This window comes from Mixophyes fleayi, chromosome 1, assembly GCF_038048845.1.
Source record: "Mixophyes fleayi isolate aMixFle1 chromosome 1, aMixFle1.hap1, whole genome shotgun sequence".
Lineage (NCBI taxonomy): Eukaryota > Metazoa > Chordata > Amphibia > Anura > Limnodynastidae > Mixophyes > Mixophyes fleayi.
In genome coordinates this window covers 3,903,351-3,930,463 of record NC_134402.1, presented here as the reverse complement: position 1 = coordinate 3,930,463, position 27,113 = coordinate 3,903,351, and the positions used below count along the sequence as shown (strand labels likewise).

At 42.0% G+C, this 27,113-nt stretch overlaps 1 protein-coding gene across 1 annotated transcript in view; it reads right to left on the bottom strand.

Moving 5' to 3' along the window:
* The window catches only part of LOC142098740 (putative carboxypeptidase X1), a 48,464-nt gene that overhangs the window by 7,474 nt on the left and 13,877 nt on the right, over nucleotides 1-27,113 (bottom strand). The window contains exons 3-7 of the mRNA XM_075181554.1: nucleotides 20,771-20,880; nucleotides 16,599-16,738; nucleotides 15,107-15,191; nucleotides 2,814-2,964; nucleotides 4-92 (exon numbers count right to left, since the gene is read on the bottom strand). Coding sequence (XP_075037655.1) covers nucleotides 4-92; nucleotides 2,814-2,964; nucleotides 15,107-15,191; nucleotides 16,599-16,738; nucleotides 20,771-20,880 — 575 coding nt within the window. The remainder of the gene's footprint in view (nucleotides 1-3; nucleotides 93-2,813; nucleotides 2,965-15,106; nucleotides 15,192-16,598; nucleotides 16,739-20,770; nucleotides 20,881-27,113) is intronic.

Below are 27,113 nucleotides of genomic sequence, written 5' to 3'. Positions count from 1 at the left end.
CACCTTCCGCATCTCCTTGTAGTTGTGGTGTTTAAACTCCAGTTTATCTGTTGGTTGCTGCTGTTGTTCCCACATGAAGACGGTGTTTGGATCTGTGGAGAAAAGAGGTTGTTAATAAATTTTCTGTGGTCAGCCACGTCTTCCTCAAGATACACGATTTATGAATGTGAAAAACATACAAATGCAGCTTTGCGATATCACCCACCTATTTTCCCACAGATGCACCTGTTTTATATGTATGCGGATGGATTTTTGGTTAAAAAGGCGGCATCTACGTGTGTGCAAAAATTTGCTGAATGGGAGGTCCGTGCTGAGTGCGCGCTCAGTGCATAAATGTGCTTATATGTATCCACAAACAAAAACATGTTTTTCAGGAGAAGGATATTTAGATGATATAAAGCAGCAGAGAAGGTGGGCCTGATTCATTAAGGAAAGGAAAGAAAAAAAGGAGTAACTTTGCACCTTAGCAAAACCATGTTGCATTTGAGGGGGAGATATGTAAAAAGTGGGGACAGATTTATAGTTGGGGTAGGACATGTCCTGGATCAACTTTTAAATTTCGGTGTAAAAATAAAGTTATCAAGTATCTGTGTGCTACATGGTAAAGCAGCCAGTATTTATCTTATGTGCAAAATGATAAACTAATTTGCACCCCTTGTATTGTAACATGGTTTGTCCAGGAGAAGATTTACTCCTTTTATTGTCTTTCATTAACCAATCAGGCCCTGTGTAAAGGTTGCTACTGTTTTGTAACTTACTCATGTAGTTTTACATAAATTCACATTTCTAAGTGCTGCTAACCTAATGTAAAAGTAAAACACGTAATGAGATCAGACCTGATGTCCCCTCACACTTAGGATTCATTTAAGATATAAATTAGACTAAACTGAGTTGTGTTTTAGTAGAGAAATGTCAATGTTTTAATTAATTAAGAGTGTGTTGCTGAAGTGATTTTATCACTGTTTCCACCATTGGCTTCTAATGGGGCGTCTAGTTGGCCAATCAGAAACTGGCAGCATGTTATATGATGTGTGATGTGTGATACAAATAATTTCTGTCTCTAAATGTGCTGCTATATCTGGGCTATAAACTAGCAGTTTTGGATGCATATTTAAATTACAGACTGACTATGGAGCAGGGGAGGGCTGGCAAATTTTAGCCCAGTGGGCAAGACTCGACTCAGCAGCCTATTAGGAACATTTTTAAAGGAGAAAAATGCAGATGGCCCAGTGACCCAGAACAATATAGCCCACTATGGGACTGGTCCAGAGGGAAGATGCCCACCAGCCCCTGCTATGGAGTGATTTACATGTTGCCATCCACTATTCCTTAAAAAAGGATTAAATCCCTCATTCTGTGGTTAGTGCAGTTTTCTACCAGGACATCTCTTCTACTAAAGATGTGTTACTACCTTATGGTGCAAGAAATTCATTTCTGTAGTTTACAAATGAGGTATTTTCGATTCGTTTTATCCCACCTCACCATAACCCTAATGGTTATTCTACATAAATGTTTCTTAAGACTCCTTTATACAGGTCTATGGCAGTGTCTGAAGGTAGAAGAGGAATTCTGAACATAGCTTGTTGCTACCTCTCTAGATCCCTTGTACACACACATGGTGTATTAAGGTGCCTAGCATGCAATAAATAAGGCATTCCTAGATTTACCCATAAAAATGGGCACATCGGTAGATATCACCATGTCTGCCTTGGTAAATGTCCTTACCTGTGAAGATAAGGGCTGGACAATAGTGGAGACACATTGAACATAAGATAATAGGTGAACGCACATTGATGCATTCCCTCACTCCCTGAAGAGTCCGACATTCTCCCTGATGCTGAGCCAGTACAAGACGTGGTTGGCTTCGCCATCTCTGGCATGATGACACAGTTCAGAAATTGTGTCCTATGTCCATGTATTGATGCCTATGGAGGTGGCCATTTTCATGGAGACCAAGATTTAATTAAAGACTGACAGGTAAGAAAACATGACTTCAGTAATGAAGACAGAAATGTAAAAGACACTCAGGGCTAGATTTACTAAGCTGCAGGTTTGAAAAAGTGGGGTTGTTGCCTATAGCAAACCCGCAGCATAGTAAATCTAGCCCTCAGTCTCTAGAGATTTATTAGCTGCTTTTCTTTAACGCATAGCTGCCTACTCTCCCGGGAATGTCCGGGAGACTCCTGCATTTCTGGGAGACCTCCCAGACTCCCGGGAGAGCAGGGCAACCTCCCAGTTCTCGCCACCACAATAAATAAGTGGTGAGGGCGGGGCTTAGTGATGCAAATATTGTCATCATTGTGACAATGGTTTAGGAGGCGGGTCCAAAATGATGCAATTTGTCAAGCCACGCCCCCGCACACCTATCTCCCCCGGGATCTCCCTGAAGCCAACCAGGAAAGTTGACAAGTATGGTTTTACTAGATTAGATATGATCTTCATGCTGAGTTATCCCATTAAAAGGTAACATGTTTTATATAATTATTATCCTCCTGTTCTAGATAAAATGATTTGATTTTCTTTGATTTCAGTAACGATCATTTACCCTGGTGTGAATAAGTAGAACGTCCTCCTCCCAGAGGCACCAACACATTGACGTTGCCTCGGAGACACATAGCCGTGTGGTCCCATTCTCTGCCACGTAGCGTACACCATAACTCGGCACTCATTTATATGCCAGTAGGAGTCCAGCCTGCCAACATCTAGGCCTATCTACCATGACGCTGCTTTATAGGCTTGTCTTCAGCCTGAGTACATGGTCTACACTAAGGACTTGTGATAAAGCTGCTCCTCTTTAGATAACTGTCACAAACCTGGAAGTGGACATCCAAGAATCTCTGCTCTCAAGCAGACAGTGCCATTCTCAAACCAGGTCTGTGGATTGATCCTTATGTATCGTCCGACCATCGGGCTCGGCAGACGATTCAACACTGGAATTTCAGTTTCGCTGTTTCCTTTAAAAATCTGAAAAAGAGGGACAATGAGCTTTAAGTGATTGTTCCTGCAGTACAAGCTTATTTCACTTTTACTGTGGTGCACACATTGCTATGTCTGGAATGGTCTAGGAAAGCTTTTCTAGACTAACGTATGATGTATGCCTCCACATGGGACTGAATATTAATTGATTGACACATGAAATATAAGTTATATTTCCTGAAAAGTACTACGACGCGGAACCACCATGTTAATTGGTCAGAAATGCCGTGTAATTCATTATACTTGGAAGATAAATATGTACATTGGACTCATCTGTGGTCTTTCACAGCATCACACAAACTGGAAAAACATTTATTCCAAAAACCACAATCAGCCTCCTCTCTGCATCCGTATGATCACATTACAGTTATTTTACAGTAAAAGGTGGACACCAGCTCATATTATTTTTTCATTAATGCGTTACTGAAACATAGATATATCTGTTGCATTTTTCTGGGAACAAATCATAGAAGATCTCAGTCTTATTCAACACAGATGCTCAATACTGTATATTCAAACTAGTTCACAATCTAAAGATGTAAAACACTGATTATGCCAAAACAACTGATGACTTGAAAAAAATCCAGTACCACTGAATTCACTTATGAGGCACTTGAGGCATGATATGCCTCTTTCAAGGCTGTAGACTGTATAGACAGTCTACTGAAGGCTGTATTAAGTGGCTTTCCTGAGCAGGGTGCCAGGTGCTCTCATTCCGCATGGCCTGACTAATCTGTTGGCATTCACCTCCACAATTGGGTTGCAACAACAAGTCTATATATCAGGCTGTAATACGTTCTCTAAACTTGGATCTAAATGCACTTTACGGTTAACAAAATATACATCAATCTGTGATTTCCTAAGTTACTTGCTGTTATGTTTACTATCTCTTTAAGACACAGGATGAAAGTCTAACGACCCCCTCCTGTGCAATCAGGCTAAAAGATGTCTTGGTCACTCACAAATTAAAAGGCCTAATTAGCATTGGATTTCATTTCTTTCATTCTTACAAAAACAAAGTTCCTCTAATATATGCCTACTGCACCAGAAATCAATAGATTTCTAATACAAAAATCAGTACATTTGCAATGATATACATTGATGAACTGCATCACTCATTAAAATAAATTTATACAATAAGTTATGTATAAGTGATCCAGCCACACATATCCTACACTTTCATCAATCCTTCTATCCGGAAGAAGTTTCAACTTAGATGCTGCCATATTACTGCAAGCTGTCATGTTGGTTCATGCATATACAGAGGGACCTGCACTCTCTTGTGAGTGGTAAACTTCTCTAACCGCTGCCAGTAAGTATCATCGGGGAGCTGAGCATCGCTCAACTGCCCCGCAATCTTTTTTGATATATTAGAAGAAGAAGATAGAAGATTTTCTTGCACTGTGATAAGGAATCTTCAAATCACAGGGTCTTAAAAAATAGACCTCTCTGATTTGAATCTCTACTGATTGTTCTTTTATTTTTCTATGCTAGATGGGGTGCAACAGTCTTTTAACTTTTGGCTTTTCTTTCTTTTACTCAGAACATGTTTGTGCCTTGCTAGAGATGAGATGAGGAGTACCACCTCACTCTCCAGCTCCCAAGGCCTCTTCTGTGCTGCTCCTCACTGTGGACCTCCCCACCCCACTTTAGCAGACTCTTCACCAACCTTTAATCTTTTATATGCTCTTTCAAAACCCATCGCTTCATTAAAACCTCAGACTGATACTACTCCCTCTGTGTACTACCAGCTATTATCCAGTTCCTCTAGCTCCCCTTGTCTTAGCTTTATCTTCAAGATTGTAATTTCTCCTGAGAAGGACCCTTCCATACCCTCTGTCTGATGTCTGCACCTTTTCCATGGACCTCATATGTTCTTGTTACATCTCCAGGTGTGATATGTTTTTGTATAATTTGTTATACCGACTGTCCAGCTCTGCAGAGTTTTGTTGGGTCTTATAAATGAGCATTGATGATAATGAGAGTTCATTGTATAGTTTTTTTCTATTCTGGTGTTCGTCTATTCAATGTTCCCTCAGGTTTCGATGGAGATTCGAAACTTTTGGCTTCTAAAACATCCCAAAGTCGTAAAGGTTTAATGGCTGAACCTGTGAACTCTTGTGAAAGGTGTTTTATTGGTTGCAAGTCATTTTGTTATTCTCCGATGCATTGTATAATTCTTTGAAAGATAAAGAAGAACTAGTAAGTAGCATGCATCATTCATGACCCTGACACAATGGGTCAGTTCAATCGTCGATCTTCTTATTAGTTCAAGACTTCACCACCATCATATTTCACTGCTCTACCGAACAGTCAGACAAGTTTACAGAAGAACTTAGAGTGTGATTTTATGGGATCACAATGTGAGTTGAAAAAATATAATTTAATAATAAAATATAATCCAATTTAAAGTTGTCCACAATAATTGCCCCAAAAGTTGCGCTTGTATTGTTTCTGTCAGTGTCCTAAGGGTAATGCTGCACACCGCTGCTCCGGTCTAACAATGATAGTACAATAATGCCTAGTAATATGCCAGCAGCGGCAGTGATGAGCAGTATTATGTCAGGCAGTGGCAGTGATGCCCCATAATATGCCCAGCAGGGGCAGTGTTGAGCAGGAATATGCCCAGCAGCGGCAGTGTTGAGCAGGAATATGCCCAGCAGCGGCAGTATTGAGCAGTGACAAGCCGTTTTATGCCCAGCAGTGGCAGTGACGATCAGGAATATGCCCAGCAGTGGCAGTGATGAGCAGTATTATGTCAGGCAGTGGCAGTGATGCCCCATAATATGCCCTTGTATTGTTTCTGTCAGTGTCCTAAGGGTAATGCTGCACACCGCTGCTCCGGTCTAACAATGATAGTACAATAATGCCTAGTAATATGCCAGCAGCGGCAGTGATGAGCAGTATTATGTCAGGCAGTGGCAGTGATGCCCCATAATATGCCCAGCAGGGGCAGTGATGAGCAGTAATATGCCCAGCAGAAATGCTCAGTTCGATACCATTAATATGTGTGTTCTTTCTGCGCTCCTAAATGATTGGGGGAGGGAGTAGGGAATGCAGCCCAAATACCCTACTAAACTTCCACAAAAAGTCAATATAAGCACAGAAAATCGGGATAAGGCGCAAAAGGGGAGGGGTTTGAATCAGCAGATATCTGAGTAACAAAAGTGCTTGCTAGACATACATAAATTACGGCACATCAGACATAATAAAAAATGTTCATAGTCACAGTGACAGGCGATCACAATTTCAATGTCCAATATCTCAAGATCAGCCGAATTGAAGTCCAAACGAACACCAAATGCGTTCTGTTGCAAGTTCACAGGATCCGCCACATAATCCACATGCACTTAGAAAACAAGAAGAGACATAGATCCTCCAATGATTTAGTACTCCAATGTAAACATTTATTGAACAATGATTAAAATTCACTTACATTTGGTAAGGGACACAATGCGCATCAAGGTATCTTTAGTACACAGCAGGAATCCTGCTGGTAATCTATATCACGGTCGGAGCTCCGTGTAACTTCTGGGTTTAGTTACCCTGGTAACCAGTCTCAAACTCCCATTGGAACCCGACGCGTTTCGTCATTAAGACTTCGTCAGGGGTGCGAAGTCTTAATGACGAAACGGACTGGGCGGCAGGCTTGGCAGCAGGCCCGGACTGGGCGGCAGGCTTGGCAGCAGGCCCGGACTGGGTGGCAGGCTTGGCAGCAGGCCCGGACTGGGTGGCAGGCTTGGCAGCAGGCCCGGACTGGGCGGCAGGCTTGGCAGGGACAGCACTGAGAGAAGCCTCGGGGCAGACAACACTGTGAAAAGCCTCGGGGCAGACGGCACTGTGAGAAGCCTCGGGGCAGACAGCACTGTGAGAAGCCACGGGGCAGGCAGCACTGTGAGAAGCCATGGGGCAGACAGCGCTGTGAGAAGCCTCAAAGCAGACAGCACCAAGTGGTAACTCAGGCTAAACCGCATAGAGTGGTAACTCGGGCTGAACCGCATAGAGTGGCAACTCTGGTTGAACCGCATGGACAGGCAACTCGGCCTGAACCGCATGGACAGGCAACTCGGCCTGAACCGCATGGACAGGCAACTCGGGCTGAACCGCATGGACTGGAAACTTCTGGAGCAGGCTTTAAGGGAAGCGCCCCCTCTGGAGCAGGCTTCAAGGTCGGCGCCCCCACTGGAGCAGACTGTAGCTCAGGAACAGAGACAGCGGCTGAAGACTCGGAACCGGAGACAGCGGCTGAAGACTCGGAACTGGAGACAGCGACTGAAGACTCGGAACCGGAGACAGCGGCTGAAGAGTCGGAACCGGAGACAGCGGCTGAAGACTCGGAACCGGAGACAGCGGCTGAAGACTCGGAATCGGAGACAGCGGCTGAAGACTCGGAACTGGAGACAGCGGCAGAAGACTCGGAACTGGAGACAGCGGCTGAAGACTCGGAACTAGGTAGCACGGTGGCGGGAGACTCAGGACCAGGCAGCACGGTGGCAGGAGACTCGGGTGCAGAGGCAACGGCAGGAGACTAGGACCAAACACCGTGGCAGCAGACTCAGGACTGGACACAGTGGCAGCAGACTCAGGACCGGACACAGTGGCAGCAGACTCAGGACCGGACACAGTGGCAGCAGACTCAGGACCGGACACAGTGGCAGCAGACTCAGGACCGGACACAGTGGCAGCAGACTCAGGACCGGACACAGTGGCAGCAGACTCAGAGCGGGAGGCAGATGATGACTCCTCTGAGCAAGGGGCAGAGGCTGGGATCTCGCAACAGGAGACAGAGGCTGGGACCTCGCAACATTTAATGCGCTTTTACCAATTCAAATGACTGCACTTTTAGTGCACTAATGTATGAAACCCTTGAGAACATAGTTTTGCCATTTTCACCTATTTATCCTTTTTTTTAAGGAGTTTTTCATGCCTGCTCGTTTACACCTATCTGATTTAGTTTGCATCACTTAACGGTTAAAAACCCAAACTATATGGGATCGGTGTAGTGGAGCCCTGCAGGACACACAGGGGTTAAGGCTTCTCAAGCTGTGTCTCAGCCAAAATCAGCAAGAGGCCAAACACAGGAGGCCAAACACTTCTGGCTGGAATACAACATTTCATTCCAGGAATGAGGAAAAAAGCCAAAGAAAACAGCAGAGAAAGTGTCACTCCGACCAGAATAAACAGCTTGTGGATTATATATATTTATGTTTTCACAACACACTACACACAAGACAAATAAGTATGAGTTTGCTGTGGTTGGGGCTCACCACTGCAGGTGACTCATAGTCGTCTGCGTATAACAATATCCCGGAGCCGCTCACTGGCACAACCTCAGATCTCTTTGTCCTTTATCTAAAGTTCACAATCAATAGATGTTGTTTCTAAATAGTTTGGGAAAGATCCTCTTTTTCCATTGTTCAGTGGGTGCATTGGATAGCCCCCCCCCCCACACCCCTTCGGCAAAGACATTGTACAGTGACAGCTTGTTGTGTGGGAATGACTGGGGAGGGGAAAGGGACCTATTGGAGTATTAGGGACGACACGCAGGATGTTTACATTGCTCAGCACATATATGAAGGATGTGATAGTGTTGGGGTGAGAGCTACACATTATAGACACAGCCCTGTCTAATGCGAAAAGACAGTTGTCAGCTCCTATCCTTAACACTGCATATCTGTGTGTGTCTAGCAAAATGAAAACCTGAGGTATTAGTTCATATTTTGATCAAAACATTTAAGCCTGCCACACCTGCATCCCAACATCAAGGGCACCTCATTATATGCAGGTCCTACACTGACCTATATGCTTTAATCACCATTAAAATGCAGTTAAAATCAGATGCACTCACCTCCCAGGTATAGGGGTTTACATCTAGCAAGGGCTGGCTTGTGAGTCACACTCAAATGTGCCTTAAATAGACTTGATGGACACCTGCTAGGACAATAAGGCAATATTTTGAAACAAAACCAGGGAAAAAATAAGCCCGCACTCGGTATATCCCAGCTACTTCATGGGAGACTATTTAAAATGAGAGTTTTCTTGCTGCAAATGGTGTTTCAGTGCCAGGACGCAGGGCCTGAAGCGGAGCTGGACGTATGTTGGGCGGAATTTACACTCGAAAAGGTCACCTGTAAAATAGCCTGTTCACACCCATATTCAGGAGTTGTAGGTATCTCAAAGTCATCCAGCTCTGCACTTGCAGAATATGCGCCAGCTTTACGTGAGGCGTACATACACCCACATACATCCAACAAGGCCTACACCCACATACACCCACATACACCCAACAAGGCATACATCCAACAAGGCATACACCCACATACACCCAACCAGACCATGAGCACAGATACAGTTTGTCAACATTTGTGTTAAGAGCAAACAACACATCCTTTATTAGATTTCATATAATACAGCAAATATAATATTCCTGGTCGCACAGGAATGATAGTATAAAAAAATGCTTTAAAAATATTCGCCCACAAAATCCTACAATATATTCACGGTCAATGCAGAATACACCTATAAGCGTCAGCCAATCAGAAGCAGCTAGTGCTGTCACCCATCTTCATCAGTGTGTATCTGCACCTGCCCTCTAGCAGTGGTGATTTGCCCTTATTGTACACAGTCTACGTTAGTCCTGCATGATCATCGTTATCACTGACACTCCTGAAGGGCCCGTTTCACATGTAACCTGTTTATATTAAAATGCAAAGTTACAGAGCGTACTGTAGTGTGATCCAGCTGTACTAACCCTGCAAGATGGAGAGATGGCAGCTGCCAGCCAACCGCTGCCAATGTAAATTCCCTGCTCAGGCTTTGCCCCAACATAACCTCAGCCAGAGGAGTTCTCTTACCAGAGGATGAAAAGAGCCATTGACTCCTACAAGGCAGACTGGTTATGTAACACCGGCATATACATTGCAATGTCATTATATGTACATATGTACCAAGAACAGCTCTTCAAATGTCCTTGCTCTACCTCAGTGACGGGCAAAACTACCAGGGCTGCACATGAGCAGCACTCAAACATTCAAAAGGACCGCACAGTACCCTTAATCTCAGTAACATGTATTTAACAATAGTTTTACGCAAAATAATACACCACATGTCCTTAGAATATACCCCACCTACCACACACATCCAGCAATCACCCCAAAACACTCCTCAGACCACTCACAACTCAAGACAACCCCATATAACCTTTAGATCTCTATTTACCTCCCACTTTTCCCTAAAACGCCCATCAGAACCCCACTCATTTATTTAATATAACAGCTGGGGACACAGTTGAGGCTTGGGGCCGAAACAGAGAAAGAGCTGGAGGCCACAGGTGAAGGCTTGGGGCCGAAACAGAGAAAGAGCTGGAGGCCACAGGTGAAGGCTTGGGGCCGAAACAGAGAAAGAGCTGGAGGCCACAGGTGAAGGCTTGGGGCCGAAACAGAGAAAGAGCTGGAGGCCACAGGTGAAGGCTTGGGGCCGAAACAGAGAAAGAGCTGGAGGCCACAGGTGAAGGCTTAAACCCCCTGTTGCCCATCACTGCTCTACACGGAGCCATCATTTACTGTGACCGAAGGTATCCATTTACATCCATTGTCGGTGCTCATTGGCATATGTTCCCATAATTGTCACAGTAGGTGCCATGTTGCTACTGTTAGTATTAGGAGCGCTTTGCTCCTTCTCCTATTGTTGCCATGGAAACCAGCTGTAATCTCTGATGGTCTAGGAGGAGAACAGGAAGTGGGGCAGGACATTGGCGTCCAGTTTGCGCTACTACACATGACTAGACCCCGATAACCGGAAGTTCGGCTTTGCGCCGTTACTTCCATTAAAACAAGTGAGGGGAACAGTCGAAGCTTAGAGAGCTGCGTGTCGCATATCATATAAGGTTCCCAAAGCCTTTACAAGGTGACCGGAGGCTCCGTAGACAACATAAGCTGCACGGCTGTGCAGTATAGCAAAGTGCCTGCATCTGTGTATCTATATGAGAGTACATATGTACCAGCATATCTACAAGTCTGCATAAACTGTATTGCCTGCTGTACTACAATCAACTGTAAGTACCTGCATTCTACTCTTGTTCATCATCTTTAAATAAACAGCAACTTGTTTAAGTTACCAAAGCGTTGTGACTTAACATCCACATTAACACCAACAGCAACTAGGTCTCTCATATCTTAAATAGATGTAATGAAGAGAATCTGTGTGTGATTGTTGATCCTATCTCAGAGCTCAGGCTGTGGAATCAGCCTTTGTATGGCCAGCATCAGTAATAGCGGATAAGGTAACTTATAATTTCTTATGTTCTTTATTTATATTTATGCCAACCAAAATGTTTCTTAATAAAATGATAAGCAGTCGATTCTCTGAATAATGAGTATTAATTCTCACATGTACGAGGAGCAACTGCATTAATGGCATCCAAATACTTATTAGACAGAATGATCACAATTGATGCGTAGTTTTGTAATATAGATCATATTCCCATCAATTCCCCACCTGATGTCTATCACTGCAATAAAAGCAACCAATCCGTAAATATACTAAGATAATATACAATATAATCATTCACCTGAGATATGTAGCAGACTGGGAGAATTCTGTGCAGTAACTCCAGACAGGTTCGTTATTATTAGTGTGGCTGGATCACTTATAAATAACTTATTGTATGAATTTATTTAAAGGAAATAGCGCAGGGCACTTATTTATATAATGCAGATGTACTGGTTTTGTTGTATCGTGTGGCACTTTGTATCGGAAATGCATTATTGTCTGAGGTATATGTCTGATGCATACTCGCCTACTTTCAGTAGGCGACGTCCGGGAGAGGGGCGTGACTAGTGGGCGGGAGGGGGCTGGGCGCAGCGAATCACGCCATTTTGACGAGTAAAATTACGTTTTGTCATGGGGTGGGGCCAAAATGATGCGATTCTCGGTGAATCACAGCATTTTAGTAAGGCAATTCCGGGATGCGGGAGAAATGCCAGCTCTCGCGGGAGCCCGGGAGACTGACCCGAATTTCGGGAGTCTCCCGGACTTTCCGGGAGAGTTGGCAAGTATGGTCTGATGCAATAAGCATTTGTTTGAGCAGTCTGTTGTGTACTTTCAAGAGGAAGTCCTCATTAAGGCTAATTAAGTCTATTCATGTGAGCAACCAACATGTCCTTTTTAGTCTAAATGCACCACAGGAGGTCGTTACTGGTGTACCTGAGTGGCCTTTTGTCCAGAATTTTAGAACCTGTCTGAACATTGTAAACAGCACGTGATGTAGGATATCACAGATAAGTGTAAATTTTGTTAAGTACAAATTGCATTTAAATCCATGTTTGGGGAAACATATTGCATCCTGATATTAAAAATAACTCGGACTACTTGGGGCCAGCATAGAGTTTAGGGGCCAGGATTACCCCCTGCTAGGTTGCTTTCAAAACTGTATAAAACAGCACTGGTTTGTACTGAAATGTATCATTATTTTTCCATCAGACTTTCTGATCAGTTATACCTTCAACCAGTGTGATCTGTCCTTATCAGGGCACTTGAGCTAAATAAACATCACTTGCTTCAAGACCTGCTCGACAACTTCTTCCCTGCTGTAATTTTCTGTGACCTACAGATTAGACCCAAATCCGTTTCGGGCTGTTCTGAGGTTTGGACCCAGCATCCAGTACCACCGCTCTATCCGCTACCCAGCAGCTCTGACCAGTGTGATAGGCCAGGGGGAATCCATCCACAGGAATGCTGATCTATAGGAAGAGGTCAGGGGTACCAGCCTAGGTGCACCAGCAAGGGGGTACACTAGCAGTGACAGTTGCCCAGAAGGAACGCAGTTTTGGATGCCTTTAAGGAGTCCAGTGGTGGCAGCAGTTTAAGCCCCTCCTACTGTGGTTAGAGGGTGCATTTGGTGTAACAAAAGGGAACGGTGGCAAAGTAAGCCCAGGTGGTTCCCAGTAGCAACAGACAGGGTGGCATAGGTGGTCCATCCTGTCACAATGTACAACTTGCAGTATCCTGAGATACTTTTATACACTTCACAAACACACTTTAAATGGAGAACATGATAATATCTGTTTGTGATTTAGGGACAGATTTACTAAAAGCTCTAAAAAGAAAAAGTGGAGGATTGTAGCTATCATTTATCTAGAATGCACTAGATGAGTAATAGCCCACATACAGAAAGTGCATGTGAGAGGTCATTGTAGTTTATATTTATATACCTTGGTGGCACTTTAATCTATTAATGTTAATACATCTCACTTATATCAGTAATAGGGTGGTCATCTTTAATTCATGCATGAGGATGTTTTGTGGTCTTAGAACACTCTGTGGGTCTATATTCCCTGTGCAAAAATGTGCCACACATGAAAGGTCTGGAATCCAGCAGCACTCACCATAGGTGATACCGACTAGCTGTCAGATGAGGCCTCCCTGGTCTCCATCTCCCAAGATGTAACAATATGAAGTGATCATTGATATCTTGGAGACAGTGGAGAGAAATTACCTGACCACAGGGAAAAACGTTGCAGTTGAGGGAGCCTCCTCTCCCAAGGTTATAATGAGCCACAGAGGGAACTGTCAAGTTAAGCAGAAAGTTTAATAACTAAGGGCCGCAAGCCTGAGATCTCCAGCCAGGGAACAAGCCCAAGTCACACTGCAGCCAATACCTCCCATCTCAAACATCGTTCAACAACTAATAGGAAACAGACCTCATTGTACCAAGAGCTCCACTACGTGTAAGTCTTATGGAGCGTTCTTGATCTGATCCAAATAATATGAATGTGACTGAGGATGTAAATATGTGAAAAAATAAGTTGTAGTTTTATGAAACATTTGTATCACAGCTAAACTCATGTGTGTTAGTTGTACATTGTCCATTTTAGCACACACTTATGTGTCAGAGTCACACATTTGTGGGGGCTTTTACACAATTTTCAACTCAACAATTGGACGAACAAGGGTCACTCTCCCGTTCTGGGACGATAGATATTATTAACATACAGAAGCCCTCATTGCCGTATTCTCGAATTCTTCACTACACAGAGCTGCTGGAGAGTCAACGCACTGTAAGCTAGCGCCTGAGTGAATGGCCCTGACGCCCATTGCTCATCTGCTGCCTTTTGGCAAAGTGCACTGGCTCTCCAGATTCCTCACGATGGGAAGCCCGAAGAGTGTGTGTGTGGGGCGGTTATTCACACTTGCAACTTCAGGGAGTCCTCCCCTGTTAGCTGGATGGGATCATCCATGATGAGGATGAGGAATCCCACAGTGGAAAATTCAATGAGTTTCATGAGAGGTTTCCAAGTCCCTGGAAGCTTACCCCCTGACAAAATTAGTAATCAGCGTAAGAATCCTCAAAAGGTGAACATGCCTGCAAGAACTGTTTTATCTTACACATCAGTCAGTAAATCAATCACCAGGTCACACACTGATGACCTGTCACAATTCGGATGTGAGGAGTACCTGCTAACGTTGGGAGAATAGTCAGGACAAGCCAATAATACACAGGAATGCTGGAGCAGGAATGACCCAATACTCTGGCACCAGCTTGGTGTCAGAGTCTGTCTTAAATAGAGCTAGTGGCCAATGAGATGCCGGCGGCATGATGTCATCAGCTGCCGCCGGAGATCCGAATGGCTTCCCGTTGCATGGCAACGGGACGCACATGAGCAACAGGGCCGACGATCCGGCCTGAAGTATCGCGTCTGGTTGCCTGGTAGCCAAACGCGGCGAAGGAAGTGACAGGTGTCCGTCCCGAAGAAGCGGAGGGACGGCGCCTGACATGACCAAATTATGGCTAGCGCTAATCCTTCAGAGAACCATAATATGTCTCTCCCAGTCTCCTTCCACTGAGGATGACAAAGTATATGTCATACAGCCATTCCTCAGGTTCTGCACAATTATTTCATTAATTTAAATAGTGATTCTTGTTAACCTATCACTCAAATGGTCGGACAACATTCCTCCCACTAGATAACTTAATCAATAAGGCGCCTATTTTTCAAGTCTTAAGCCATACAGAAACGGCTGTTTGACATTTGCCTTGTGCCAGGATAAGGCCCCGTCTGTGCCTACTATGGTTATCTGGTAATACTACAAGACATTGCAAGACAGGGTAAGTAGGAAACAACGGACTTACCACATCTTCTGTCCCATTCTTGCAAGTGGTCCACTTGTGGGTGTTGTTGCTGACCTGGACTTTGTAAGACGTCACCCAGTCATCGCTACCAAACAAACACATATTGGCTGGTCAATGACACAATGCATTCAGCAGTACAATATAAGTGTAATCTGCAATATAAACTGCGTTATTGGAGGAGATTAATATAACGATACTGGCATAATGTAAAATTAATAATAATAATAATAATAGCAGTGAGGAAACTTCATATAGTTAGAATAAGGAACTGTCCTGAATGTGAAGCCACAGTGCAGCTAGCGATTGACTCTCTGACTCTTCTCTAAGGGAGGAATGGGCTTTGCATTGGGCACCCACAGGTTGTGGGCCCCAGAACTGACCTCAGTAGCACCTAACAATATTAAGGAAGGAGACAGAAAATGTGGTTGAGTTGGGCAGAAATGGTTCAGAAACCTATTTTTATGGTCACAAGCAAATGACCTGAATCAGGAACAATTGGAAGGAGCATCAGAAGACCAGACAGACAGCGCGTAAAGACAACAAATGTTCAGACACCAGAGAATAATCTCAATGAGTTTAATAAAGATGGCCGGATATCACTGCTCCCTAATGCATGCTTACTAGTAATCAGGAGCCCCTAAAGGGCATGACTGTATAAAACACACCTATCTAGGGGTGACAATATAAAAATCACATATTTGAACACGACTATAGACAATGCCCCTCCTCAGGCACTGGTGAAGGGGGACGTATGTGCCTTAGAAGCAGGTTCATAATAATTTGTCACTGTGCTAAGAAATCACAATTAAAAGACAGTTACCAACAACTCCTGGCAACACTGGACATAAGGAGAACTTAATTACTTTACAATAACTTATTTATTTCATACGTAAGATAGATAAAAGGATTTGGCAAGGACAAGATTCGGATCGGAAATTGGACAATCTTATGTTTCAGTTTCCGACAAATACTTATAACGCTGCCAACAAAATCCACATCTTCATATCCCTGTGGTTTTTCTGTTATCACTTCCCATATACTAAAATAACAACCTGTTTTATTCTAATATGCAAATTAGAGTTCACATCTGTTTCTTTGTTCTGATGAATCTTCTGTAAACGGATTTGGCATTTGTCTGAGTGATAAAACATGGATTCTCTGCTTCACTATTATTATACCCTAAATATTTAACACTAACAAAAACACATTTACTATAAAGTTATACTGTATAAACGCCCACTGTAACTAGCTGGAGTCTGAGACAACACTTAAAAAAACCCATTGTTGCACTACTGATATATATATATATATATTAATTTATCTATTTATTTATTTGTCATTTACCAACTTGTTTTACTTCAATTATTTTTTTATAAAAGGATGTTTCCATTATAGTAATATTAATGTCAAAATATTTTTAGGTAATTTTTATTCTTTAAGTCCACAATAAACCTTTGTGTCCGACTGAAGATTCAGTGACCTTCGTACTCACGTCCATATTGAGTTCTTCCCTTGAGTGATGACTCCCGTGAAGCGAGTGAGTCTCCTGGCATCGATCTCCAGCCACTGCTCCTTGTTCTTCTCCCCAGCACACCAGGCGCCATCATAAAAATCGTCATCATAGATCCCAGACTGAATGATTCAGAAATAGATAAGATGAGAAGTTGTACGTCGAACTCCACCTTCATAAATAGGCGATTATTGTTTACATGTGAAGTTTTAATATGTTGCACCCTATACCATGATCCCATAACATGTTGTGTCCCATACCGTGATACCATAACATGTTGTACTTTATTCTGTAATACCATAACTCACTATACCCCATACCATGATAACATAACTCACTATACCCCATACCATGATAACATGACTCACTATACCCCATACCATGATAACGTGACTCACTATACCCCATACCATGATAACATGACTCACTATACCCCATACCATGATAACATAACTCATTATACCCCATACCATGATAACGTGACTCACTATACCCCATACCATGATAACGTGACTCACTATACCTTATACCATGATAACATGACTCACTATACCCCATACCATGATAACGTGACTCACTATACCCCATACCATGATAACATGACTCACTATACCCCATACCATGATAACGTAACTCACTATACCCCATACCATGATAACATAACTCACTATACCCCATACCATGATAACATGACTCACTATACCCCATACCATGATAGTGTGACTCACTATACCCCATACCATGATAACATGACTCACTATACCCCATACCATGATAACATGACTCATTATACCCTACACTATGATAACGTGACTCACTATACCCCATACCATGATAACGTGACTCACTATACCCTATACTATGATAGCGTGACTTACTATACCCCATACCTTGATAACGTGACTCACTATACCCTATACCATGATAACGTGACTCACTATACCCCATACCATGATAACGTGACTCACTATACCCTATACCATGATAACGTGACTCACTATACCCCATACCATGATAACGTGACTCACTATACCCCATACCATGATAACGTGACTCACTATACCCCATACCATGATAACGTGACTCACTATACCCCATACCATGCTAACGTGACTCACTATACCCCATACCATGATAACATGACTCACTATACCCCATACCATGATAACATGACTCACTATACCCCATACCATGATAACATGACTCACTATACCCCATACCATGCTAACGTGACTCACTATACCCCATACCATGCTAACGTGACTCACTATACCCTATATCATGATAACGTGACTCACTATACCCCATACCATGATAACATGACTCACTATACCCCATACCATGCTAACGTGACTCACTATACCCCATACCATGATAACATGACTCACTATACCCATACCATGATAACGTGACTCACTATACCCCATACCATGATAACATAACTCACTATACCCCATACCATGATAACGTGACTCACTATACCCTATACTATGATAGCGTGACTTACTATACCCCATACCTTGATAACGTGACTCACTATACCCCATACCATGATAACGTGACTCACTATACCCCATACCATGATAACATGACTCACTATACCCCATACCATGATAACGTGACTCACTATACCCTATACCATGATAACGTGACTCACTATACCCCATACCATGATAACGTGACTCACTATACCCCATACCATGATAACGTGACTCACTATACCCCATACCATGATATACGTCACTCACTATACCCCATACCATGATAACGTGACTCACTATACCCCATACCATGATAACGTGACTCACTATACCCCATACCATGATAACGTGACTCACTATACCCCATACCATGATAACGTGACTCACTATACCCCATACCATGATAACGTGACTCACTATACCCCATACCATGATAACGTGACTCACTATACCCCATACCATGATAACGTGACTCACTATACCCCATACCATGATAACGTGACTCACTATACCCCATACCATGATAACGTGACTCACTATACCCCATACCATGATAACATGACTCACTATACCCCATACCATGATAACATGACTCACTATACCCTATATCATGATAACGTGACTCACTATACCCCATACCATGATAACGTGACTCACTATACCCCATACCATGATAACATGACTCACTATACCCCATACCATGATAACGTGACTCACTATACCCCATACCATGATAACATGACTCACTATACCCCATACCATGATAACATGACTCACTATACCCCATACCATGATAACATGACTCACTATACCCCATACCATGATAACGTGACATACTATACCCCATACCATGATAACGTGACTCACTATACCCCATACCATGATAACATGACTCACTATACCCCATACCATGATAGTGTGACTCACTGTACCCCATACCATGATAACATGACTCACTATACCATATACCATGATAGCGTGACTCACTATACCCATACCATGATAACATGACTCACTATACCCCATACCATGATAACATGACTCACTATACCCCATACCATGATAACATGACTCACTATACCCCATACCATGATAACATGACTCACTATACCCCATACCATGATAACATGACTCACTATACCCCATACCATGATAACGTGACTCACTATACCCCATACCATGATAACATGACTCACTATACCATATACCATGATAGCGTGACTCACTATACCCATACCATGATAACGTGACTCACTATACCCCATACCATGATAACATGACTCACTATACCCCATACCATGATAACATGACTCACTATACCCCATACCATGATAACATGACTCACTATAGCCCATACCATGATAACGTGACTCACTATACCATATACCATGATAACGTGACTCACTATACCCCATACCATGATAACATGACTCACTATACCCCATACCATGATAACGTGACTCACTATACCCCATACCATGATAACATGACTCACTATACCCCATACCATGATAACGTGACTCACTATACCCCATACCATGATAACATGACTCACTATACCCCATACCATGATAACATGACTCACTATACCCCATACCATGATAACATGACTCACTATACCCCATACCATGATAACGTGACTCACTATACCCCATACCATGATAACATGACTCACTATACCATATACCATGATAGCGTGACTCACTATACCCATACCATGATAACGTGACTCACTATACCCCATACCATGATAACATGACTCACTATACCCCATACCATGATAACATGACTCACTATACCCCATACCATGATAACATGACTCACTATAGCCCATACCATGATAACGTGACTCACTATACCATATACCATGATAACATGACTCACTATACCCCATATCATGATAACATGACTCACTATACCCATACCATGATAACATGACTCACTATACCCCATACCATGCTAACGTGACTCACTATTCCCCATACCATGATATACGTCACTCACTATAGCCCATACCATGATACCATAACATGCTGTAACCTTGTACTGATGTGAGACATTCACACGTACTGTACCAATGTGAGACAGTAACATATATGTCATTTGGGTGCATTTATGCTAATGGAAAATAAACATGGATTGCTTCAATACATACATACATCATATATCATAGAGTAATGTTCAATAATATATATATAAAAAAATAATGATTGGCATCAATTAAAGCAAATATTAACCAACAAATCCATAAATGTGCAGACCCATTAAGTCTTGTGCCAATTATAGAGATTGGAACGACATTGCAATCCCAGTTACTGTTCTTAAAATCCACTAATGTGACATTTACAGAAATTCTCAGAACTTCACCAAGAAAAAACAACTCTTCAGCTGAGATATATTGGACATGAAAAACTACTCAAACAATTTTCAAATTTAGAAGTAAAATGGGGTCAAACTTTCCTTTGCCTGTGGATTAATGTATCTATTTTAAGTATATTTCCAGCAAAAGAAAAGAGAGTAATGGAAACGGTTTCTGAGGACAGGTCTGTACACAGAGCGTGGAAATGTGAGATCTGGTTTAAAGTTTTACTTTTTTTAGGATCAGTTCATTGTAAAACGCAACATTTTTAAACAGAATTCTGGCTACTCAGTGCGTCTGTCCATCGGACCCACCTGTATGTTGAGACGACCTCGGTGGGAGCCCAGACCGTAGCGTTTAATGCTGGAAGCCCTCAGCTGGTAGTCAGTTACTCTCAGAGACTCCAGTCCCAGCGGAGGACATTCTACAAGGATTACATGAGGACTAAACATTAATACACCTGAAATAAGGTCACACTGTCACTAGAACACAACATTGATTGTACAAAGCTACAACCACACAAAATTCTGCTCATCTGAAGAACTATATACATTGTTATGAAATGCATGAGAGGTGGGTTCACTTCTTAAGTAAGAGACACAATGGGGGACATTATTGTGTATATAGTGTGGTATTGTCCATAGCAACCCAGTACATGTCCGCTATAACCTACCAGCTTCCAATGGCTTTAGCCACAGGTTCGATATTCTTCATATTACGCCTGACAACTTGGAGTGGACAAGGCTTATATTCTATAAATAGAATTTATCAGATAACTACTCATAGGCTTCTCTGAAAGACCTGATGTTAACTGTTAACTCTTAACTAGTCCTTTAACAACAACAGGAATTTTCAAAAGCCAACACTATATAACAAGTCTTCAAAGGCAGCAGGTGATAAATGGACTTTACATCATCATCATCATCATCAACATTTATTTATATAGCGCCAGCAAATTCCGTAGCGCTTTACAATTGGGAACAAACACTAATAAGACAATACTGGGTAATACATACAGACAGAGAGGTAAGAGAACCCTGCTCGCAAGCTTACAATCTATGGGACAATGGGAGTTTGAAACACATACTTAGCCTAATCCACTTAATGCAATATAATTGTATAATCAATGGTTTGGCAATGTATCCCGCTCACCAGAAGATAACTTGAGCAGCCATTGAAACCATGGTGGTAAGTGACAATTACAATATATAGTTTGCATCCTCTCTTCTCTCCATTGACACAGTGGTGTTCTCAAACTTGGCTTCTTCTTGTCCAATCTTTCTCTATTCAAGGCCACACTTCATGAGAGCAGATACATGTTATATACTATATCTTTACCTCGTCATCACATAGTGCACAATGTTTTCTTGCACCTTAACAAGGGAGAGGAGTGTAATATAACAACAATGTCATAATATTTAAGGTATAAAACGGATAATAGTTGGACATACACGAATATATTGCAAAACAGTTTCTTAAACTAAAAAGAGATAACAGAGAGATAAAACTCATTGTAATCTAATAACCTGGGGAAAAGCAGGAATAAGGACAGTTCCCCAATCAGGTTGACTCCCCCAAAAAGACTGACAATCATTTACAATCATTTACAATTTTTCAAACACATTCTTTTTCTTGATCTGCCCCCTTCCTTGGAAGGTCACTACAATGGGATGTGTGTTTGCCAATGACTCTTTTATAACTTGTATCCACAAACCAGTTTATTTAGTCAGGAATTCTTATAAAAGAAAATATCTGTACTCAGGTACATCCTAGAACATAATATGACATTCACCAGACAAACTTAATACTTTATTAACTAACTATAGAATAGCTGCATTATAATGGAAAGGAGGAAAGGGATCTAGGAGTCACTATTTCAGGTGACTTAAAAGCAGGTAAGAAATGCAACAAAGCAATGAGGAAGGTAAGTCAGATGCCTGGTTGTATAGGGAGAGGAATCAGTAGCATAAAGAAAGAAGTAATAATGTCACTGTATAGGTCATTGGTACGGCCTCATCTACAATACTGTGTCCAGTTGTGAAGGACAACTAAAATGGTGCATGGTCTATGGTATAAAACGTACTAAAAGATGTATAGTTTGGAGCAGAGAAGGGAAAGGCGGGACATGAAAAAATTGTTCAAATATATTAAGGGTTTTAACAAGGTGCAGGAGGGAAACGTTCTTAAAAAGAAGAGAAGTATTAGAACACGAGGACATGCACTGAAACTGGGGGGAAGTAGGTTCAGAGGAAATTTGAGAAAATATTACTTCACAGAAAGGGTAGAGAATAAGTGGAATATCCTCCCATCAGAGGTGGTAGAGACTAATACACTAGAGCAATTTAAACATGCCTGGGAAAAACGTAAGGATATCCTTACAAAGAACTAAGAAGCAAATAGGGTTTGAGGTTAACGTAGGTTAAAAAAAAAATGGGCAGACTAGATGGGCCAAGCGGTTCTTATCTGCTGTCAAATTCTATGTTTCTATGTTTTAAGGCAGAACTTTCTGCACATTTGCATATGAAACATAAAAAATCAGGTACATTATTTAGGACAATACTTTATTACTATATACTTCTCAAAGGGCAAGCATTTAAGTTCCACTTATTGGATGTGCCTCGTTAAACTGATTACAAATGTGAATGATAAAATAAATTATTTTGATGTATTAAGTCACTTGTACAGATATATACAGTATATGATCTGAAATTGCCCCATTTAGCATTTGGGGTTGCAATAAAACATTATCTAACTTGCTGCCCTTATTTGTGATTGGACTCTAAGGGCCTGACTCATGCTTAGACGTATGTCCCTCTGCGCATGCTCTGAAATGTACCTTACACCAATGGCAGCAATTGCTTCACGTCTGAACGTATATGACACTTACTAGTGCCTAGGACTTGCAGGACGGAATGGGGGAGTGAAGGGGCGGATGAACCTAAGCATTGTACAGTAAGGACATGCCGATACAGATGCAGTCAATTCTAGTCCTGAGTTACTTTAAAGTATGTATTTTTTAGCCGTATCATTTGCACCAGCTACAGGTCAGGTGTACGTGCCGACTGATAGTGATAACTGTCACAAGACAGAATTTGTATTAAAAGCAACACTTATGTGTGCCACTAGATAGGAAAGAAAATGTTTATGCCAGGAAGATTGACTATATAAAAGCATTGTATGCATAGTACACAATAAAAGCATCTTGAGTTATGTATTTAATATAAACAAAATATATTTTTAAATCCATATATTCATTAATGATTATACTGTTAAGAGTTATTAATTACATTTTCTCTTTCTGTGTTCTGATGTGAACAGACGCTTGTGCGTGTCCTGCACTGTGTTCTGTCTGTTTACATACAACAAGTAACGTTTAGGCAGAGCGTACATACTCAGATTCAAATGAAAATGCATTTTGAGATACACTTGGATTCTGTATTTAACAGAACTACGCTCAAGTTCCACGTTCTTTAAAACGCAAGTTGCTTCTGAACATGAATCAGGCTCTAAATGGCGGTGCACATAAATTACCCCATCTGTGTGCCAAGACAGTGACACTATGACAGCAATCTCCTCCAAATACAACCATCAACCAGACATTTGTAGGTTCAGTCTAGCTATACCCCTGGGGTCCTCCCACACAAAGAGTTCACAGTCCGTTCATCGCCCCTTTAACAGGAGTCGCGGTTTCTGGTGATGTAATTTTGCAGAGTCGACAACAGAGCGAGTCGTCCCATCAAGTTATCTGCATCCTGGTAAGTAGTTTGTTTTGCAGGTCGCTGAACTACGTATTGGGAGTCCTCATGTCGTCCTCTTCTGTGTCGGGGTAGTCAGTACCGTTAATAGGTACTACACCCGTTCAGTGAGTCATAAGAGTGCCGTGTTGTGGATATGAGACACTCTGAGTGACAGTCAGATGGAACAACACAGGGAATATCAGTAGATCCAGACAGATACTGTCTATTTTATGTAGCAAATACAGAATGATATATACCCCATGTATATCTGGTTAATGGTGTTGACACAACAGAGGGAGAAAAATCCTCATAATGAAATAAAAATAACGTCAATGTTCATTCACAGCCAGCTCTGGGCCAGAGTAAAAAGCTTCTGATCGGTGCTGGCGAGGCTGCTTCTACGAAGGCACATACCTTCATATTTGGTTGACGTGCCCAAAACTAACAAGCTTCTGGACTGAGATTAAACACATGATCCAATCAATTCTTCAGGTGGATATTCCCCTGGAGCCCACATTTTGTCTTCTTCCTCTGGGGGTCCCCTCAGTCACCCGCCATCAGAACAAACTAATTAGACACATTCTCTCGGCGGCTACTTGCCAAATAGCAGCGGACTGGCGGCAGCAATCTTCACCCTCTCTACAGACACAGTGAGTGGAGTACATGACCAGCCTCATCAGCAACTCCTCCAGAGCCTTCACCAAGGTTTGGGACCCATGGCTGTCCTTTATCTAGGCTCACTCACTATTCACAGAACTAAGTATCGCTATCGCTTTCCCTTCTCTAGCTCTTTACGTCTCTCACATTGGATCTAGTCACTTCTCTCCTTTACCCCTAACCTTTCTCTCCTCTCGCTCTATATCTTATTTGTTATCTCCCTTTTTCTTCTTCTCTCCCCTCTGAAAGGAAAACTCTTGGTCACTTTCTCCTTTCATCTAGAACTTTCTTGTTGATATGTTGAGTTCTACCTCTACGCTGGTCATAGACTCTGCTTACTTTATTAATTTCAACTTGTGAACTCGTATTGTCAGCTGTAAACTTTTTTCTTCTCTTGTGACCTTGTAAAAATAAAACATTTTTTTTAAAAAAAGAAAGTATAAGACTTGACAGCTTGGCCGGGCGTTGGATAGGTCTTCTCTACTGGTGTAGCCCCATTGCATCTGCATGACAACTGTATCAGGATCACTGTTCAAACTACAGCTTGGCCAGATGCATATCTCCATAGACAGTTTGGTCTGTACAAAGAAAAGACTATTCTTTAGGTTCAAGCCCTAATGCCCTCAGTATCCTGACAAAGATCTTTAATGGAGACCCCATCCCACGTTAACATCGTCTTTCTGTGCACAATACCAATAATGTCTGCAGATTAGTTATGTAGTCGGAATCACCATAAAAACAACAAGGTAATTATCCTGGTCATAATAAAATATAAGAACATTTGGGCCTAATCCATTAAGCAAAGTAAAGCAAAAAAAATTAGTCACTTTGCACTTTGGCAAAACCATGTTGCATTGGAAGGGGAGGTAAATTTAAAATGTGGGGACAGATTTATAGTTGAGGTAGGGCATGTCCTAGATCAACCTTAAATTTCAGTGTAAAAATAAAGCTATCAAGTATTTGTGTGCTAGATGAAAAAGCAGCAAGTATGTAACTTATGTGCAAAATAATAAACTAATTTGCACCCCTTGCATTGTAACATGGTTTTGCCAAGGTGCAAAGTTACTCATTTTTTTGCTTTCCTTTCCTTAATGAATCAGGGTCATTATGTTTTATGAATTTATATATGACATGATTTTTTTGTATTTTAAATCCTCATTGTTAATAAACACTTACTTAAAAAATCTAACATGATGGAAAAATGAAATTGTAACTGCATGAAAAAATAAGGACATTTCCAGGGATAAATCCTTAAAACCTGAGAACTGCCATGAAAATAGGCACAGTATACAACTATTGTGTGTGGCTGGATCACTCAGAAATAACATTGTATAAATGTACTTCAGTTATTGGCGCAGTGCGCCGCTGTATATTTTTGCGAATATACAGATTTTTTTTTATTGGGAAAGTATTGATTTCTGAGGCAGTATGCCATGCTGGAGGAAATTTGTTTTTGCAAAATTTCTGCAGAAACAGCAAGTAGTTTGGTAAATCAAAGATTGATGTAAATTTTGTTACATTTACATTGCGTTAAATACAAGTTTAGAGAAAAATTTACATCCTGATGAGAAACCTAGAATGTGATATCTGAGACTCTGTGGGGCCACATATAGACCAGGGGGCTGGGTTACCCCCTGCCAATACGTGTGTCAGAAACTGTATGAAAAGAGCTGTATTTTGTATTTAAACTGGAATATCTTGACCTATTCTGAGCAATAACCATCACTGTTTAAAGATCCTGCTTTGACGCCTACTTACCTGCTGTAGTTACTATGACCTACAGATTAGACCCATCTATACCATTATCCGGCTGTTCTGAGGTTGGGATCCAGCATCCAGTACCAACGCTCTGCCTGCTACCCTGCAGCTCTGGCCAGTGTGAGAGGCCAGGGGAAACTATCCACAGCAACCCTGATCTAAAGGAAGAGGTCAGGGGTACCAGCCCAGGTGCCCAGCGAGGGGTAACGCTAGCAGTTACCCAGAAGGAACCAGTTCTAGGTGCCGGTATAGGAGCCTAGTAGTGGCAGCAGGCTCCTATAACATTTAGAGGGTTGCGTTTGGGCTAAAGAAAGTGGACGGTGGTAAGGCAAGCCCAGCCGGTCCCCAGCCAAACGACAGGGTGACATAGGAGATCCATCCTGTCACACTATATATATTTATAGATTTTGTTATTTTACTTCGCTTTCCTCCTGAAATCTGAGAAAGGTTCTTATCTAATGATAAGTAAAAGCAGCTGGTGTAGAACTGGTTATAAAACCTTCCT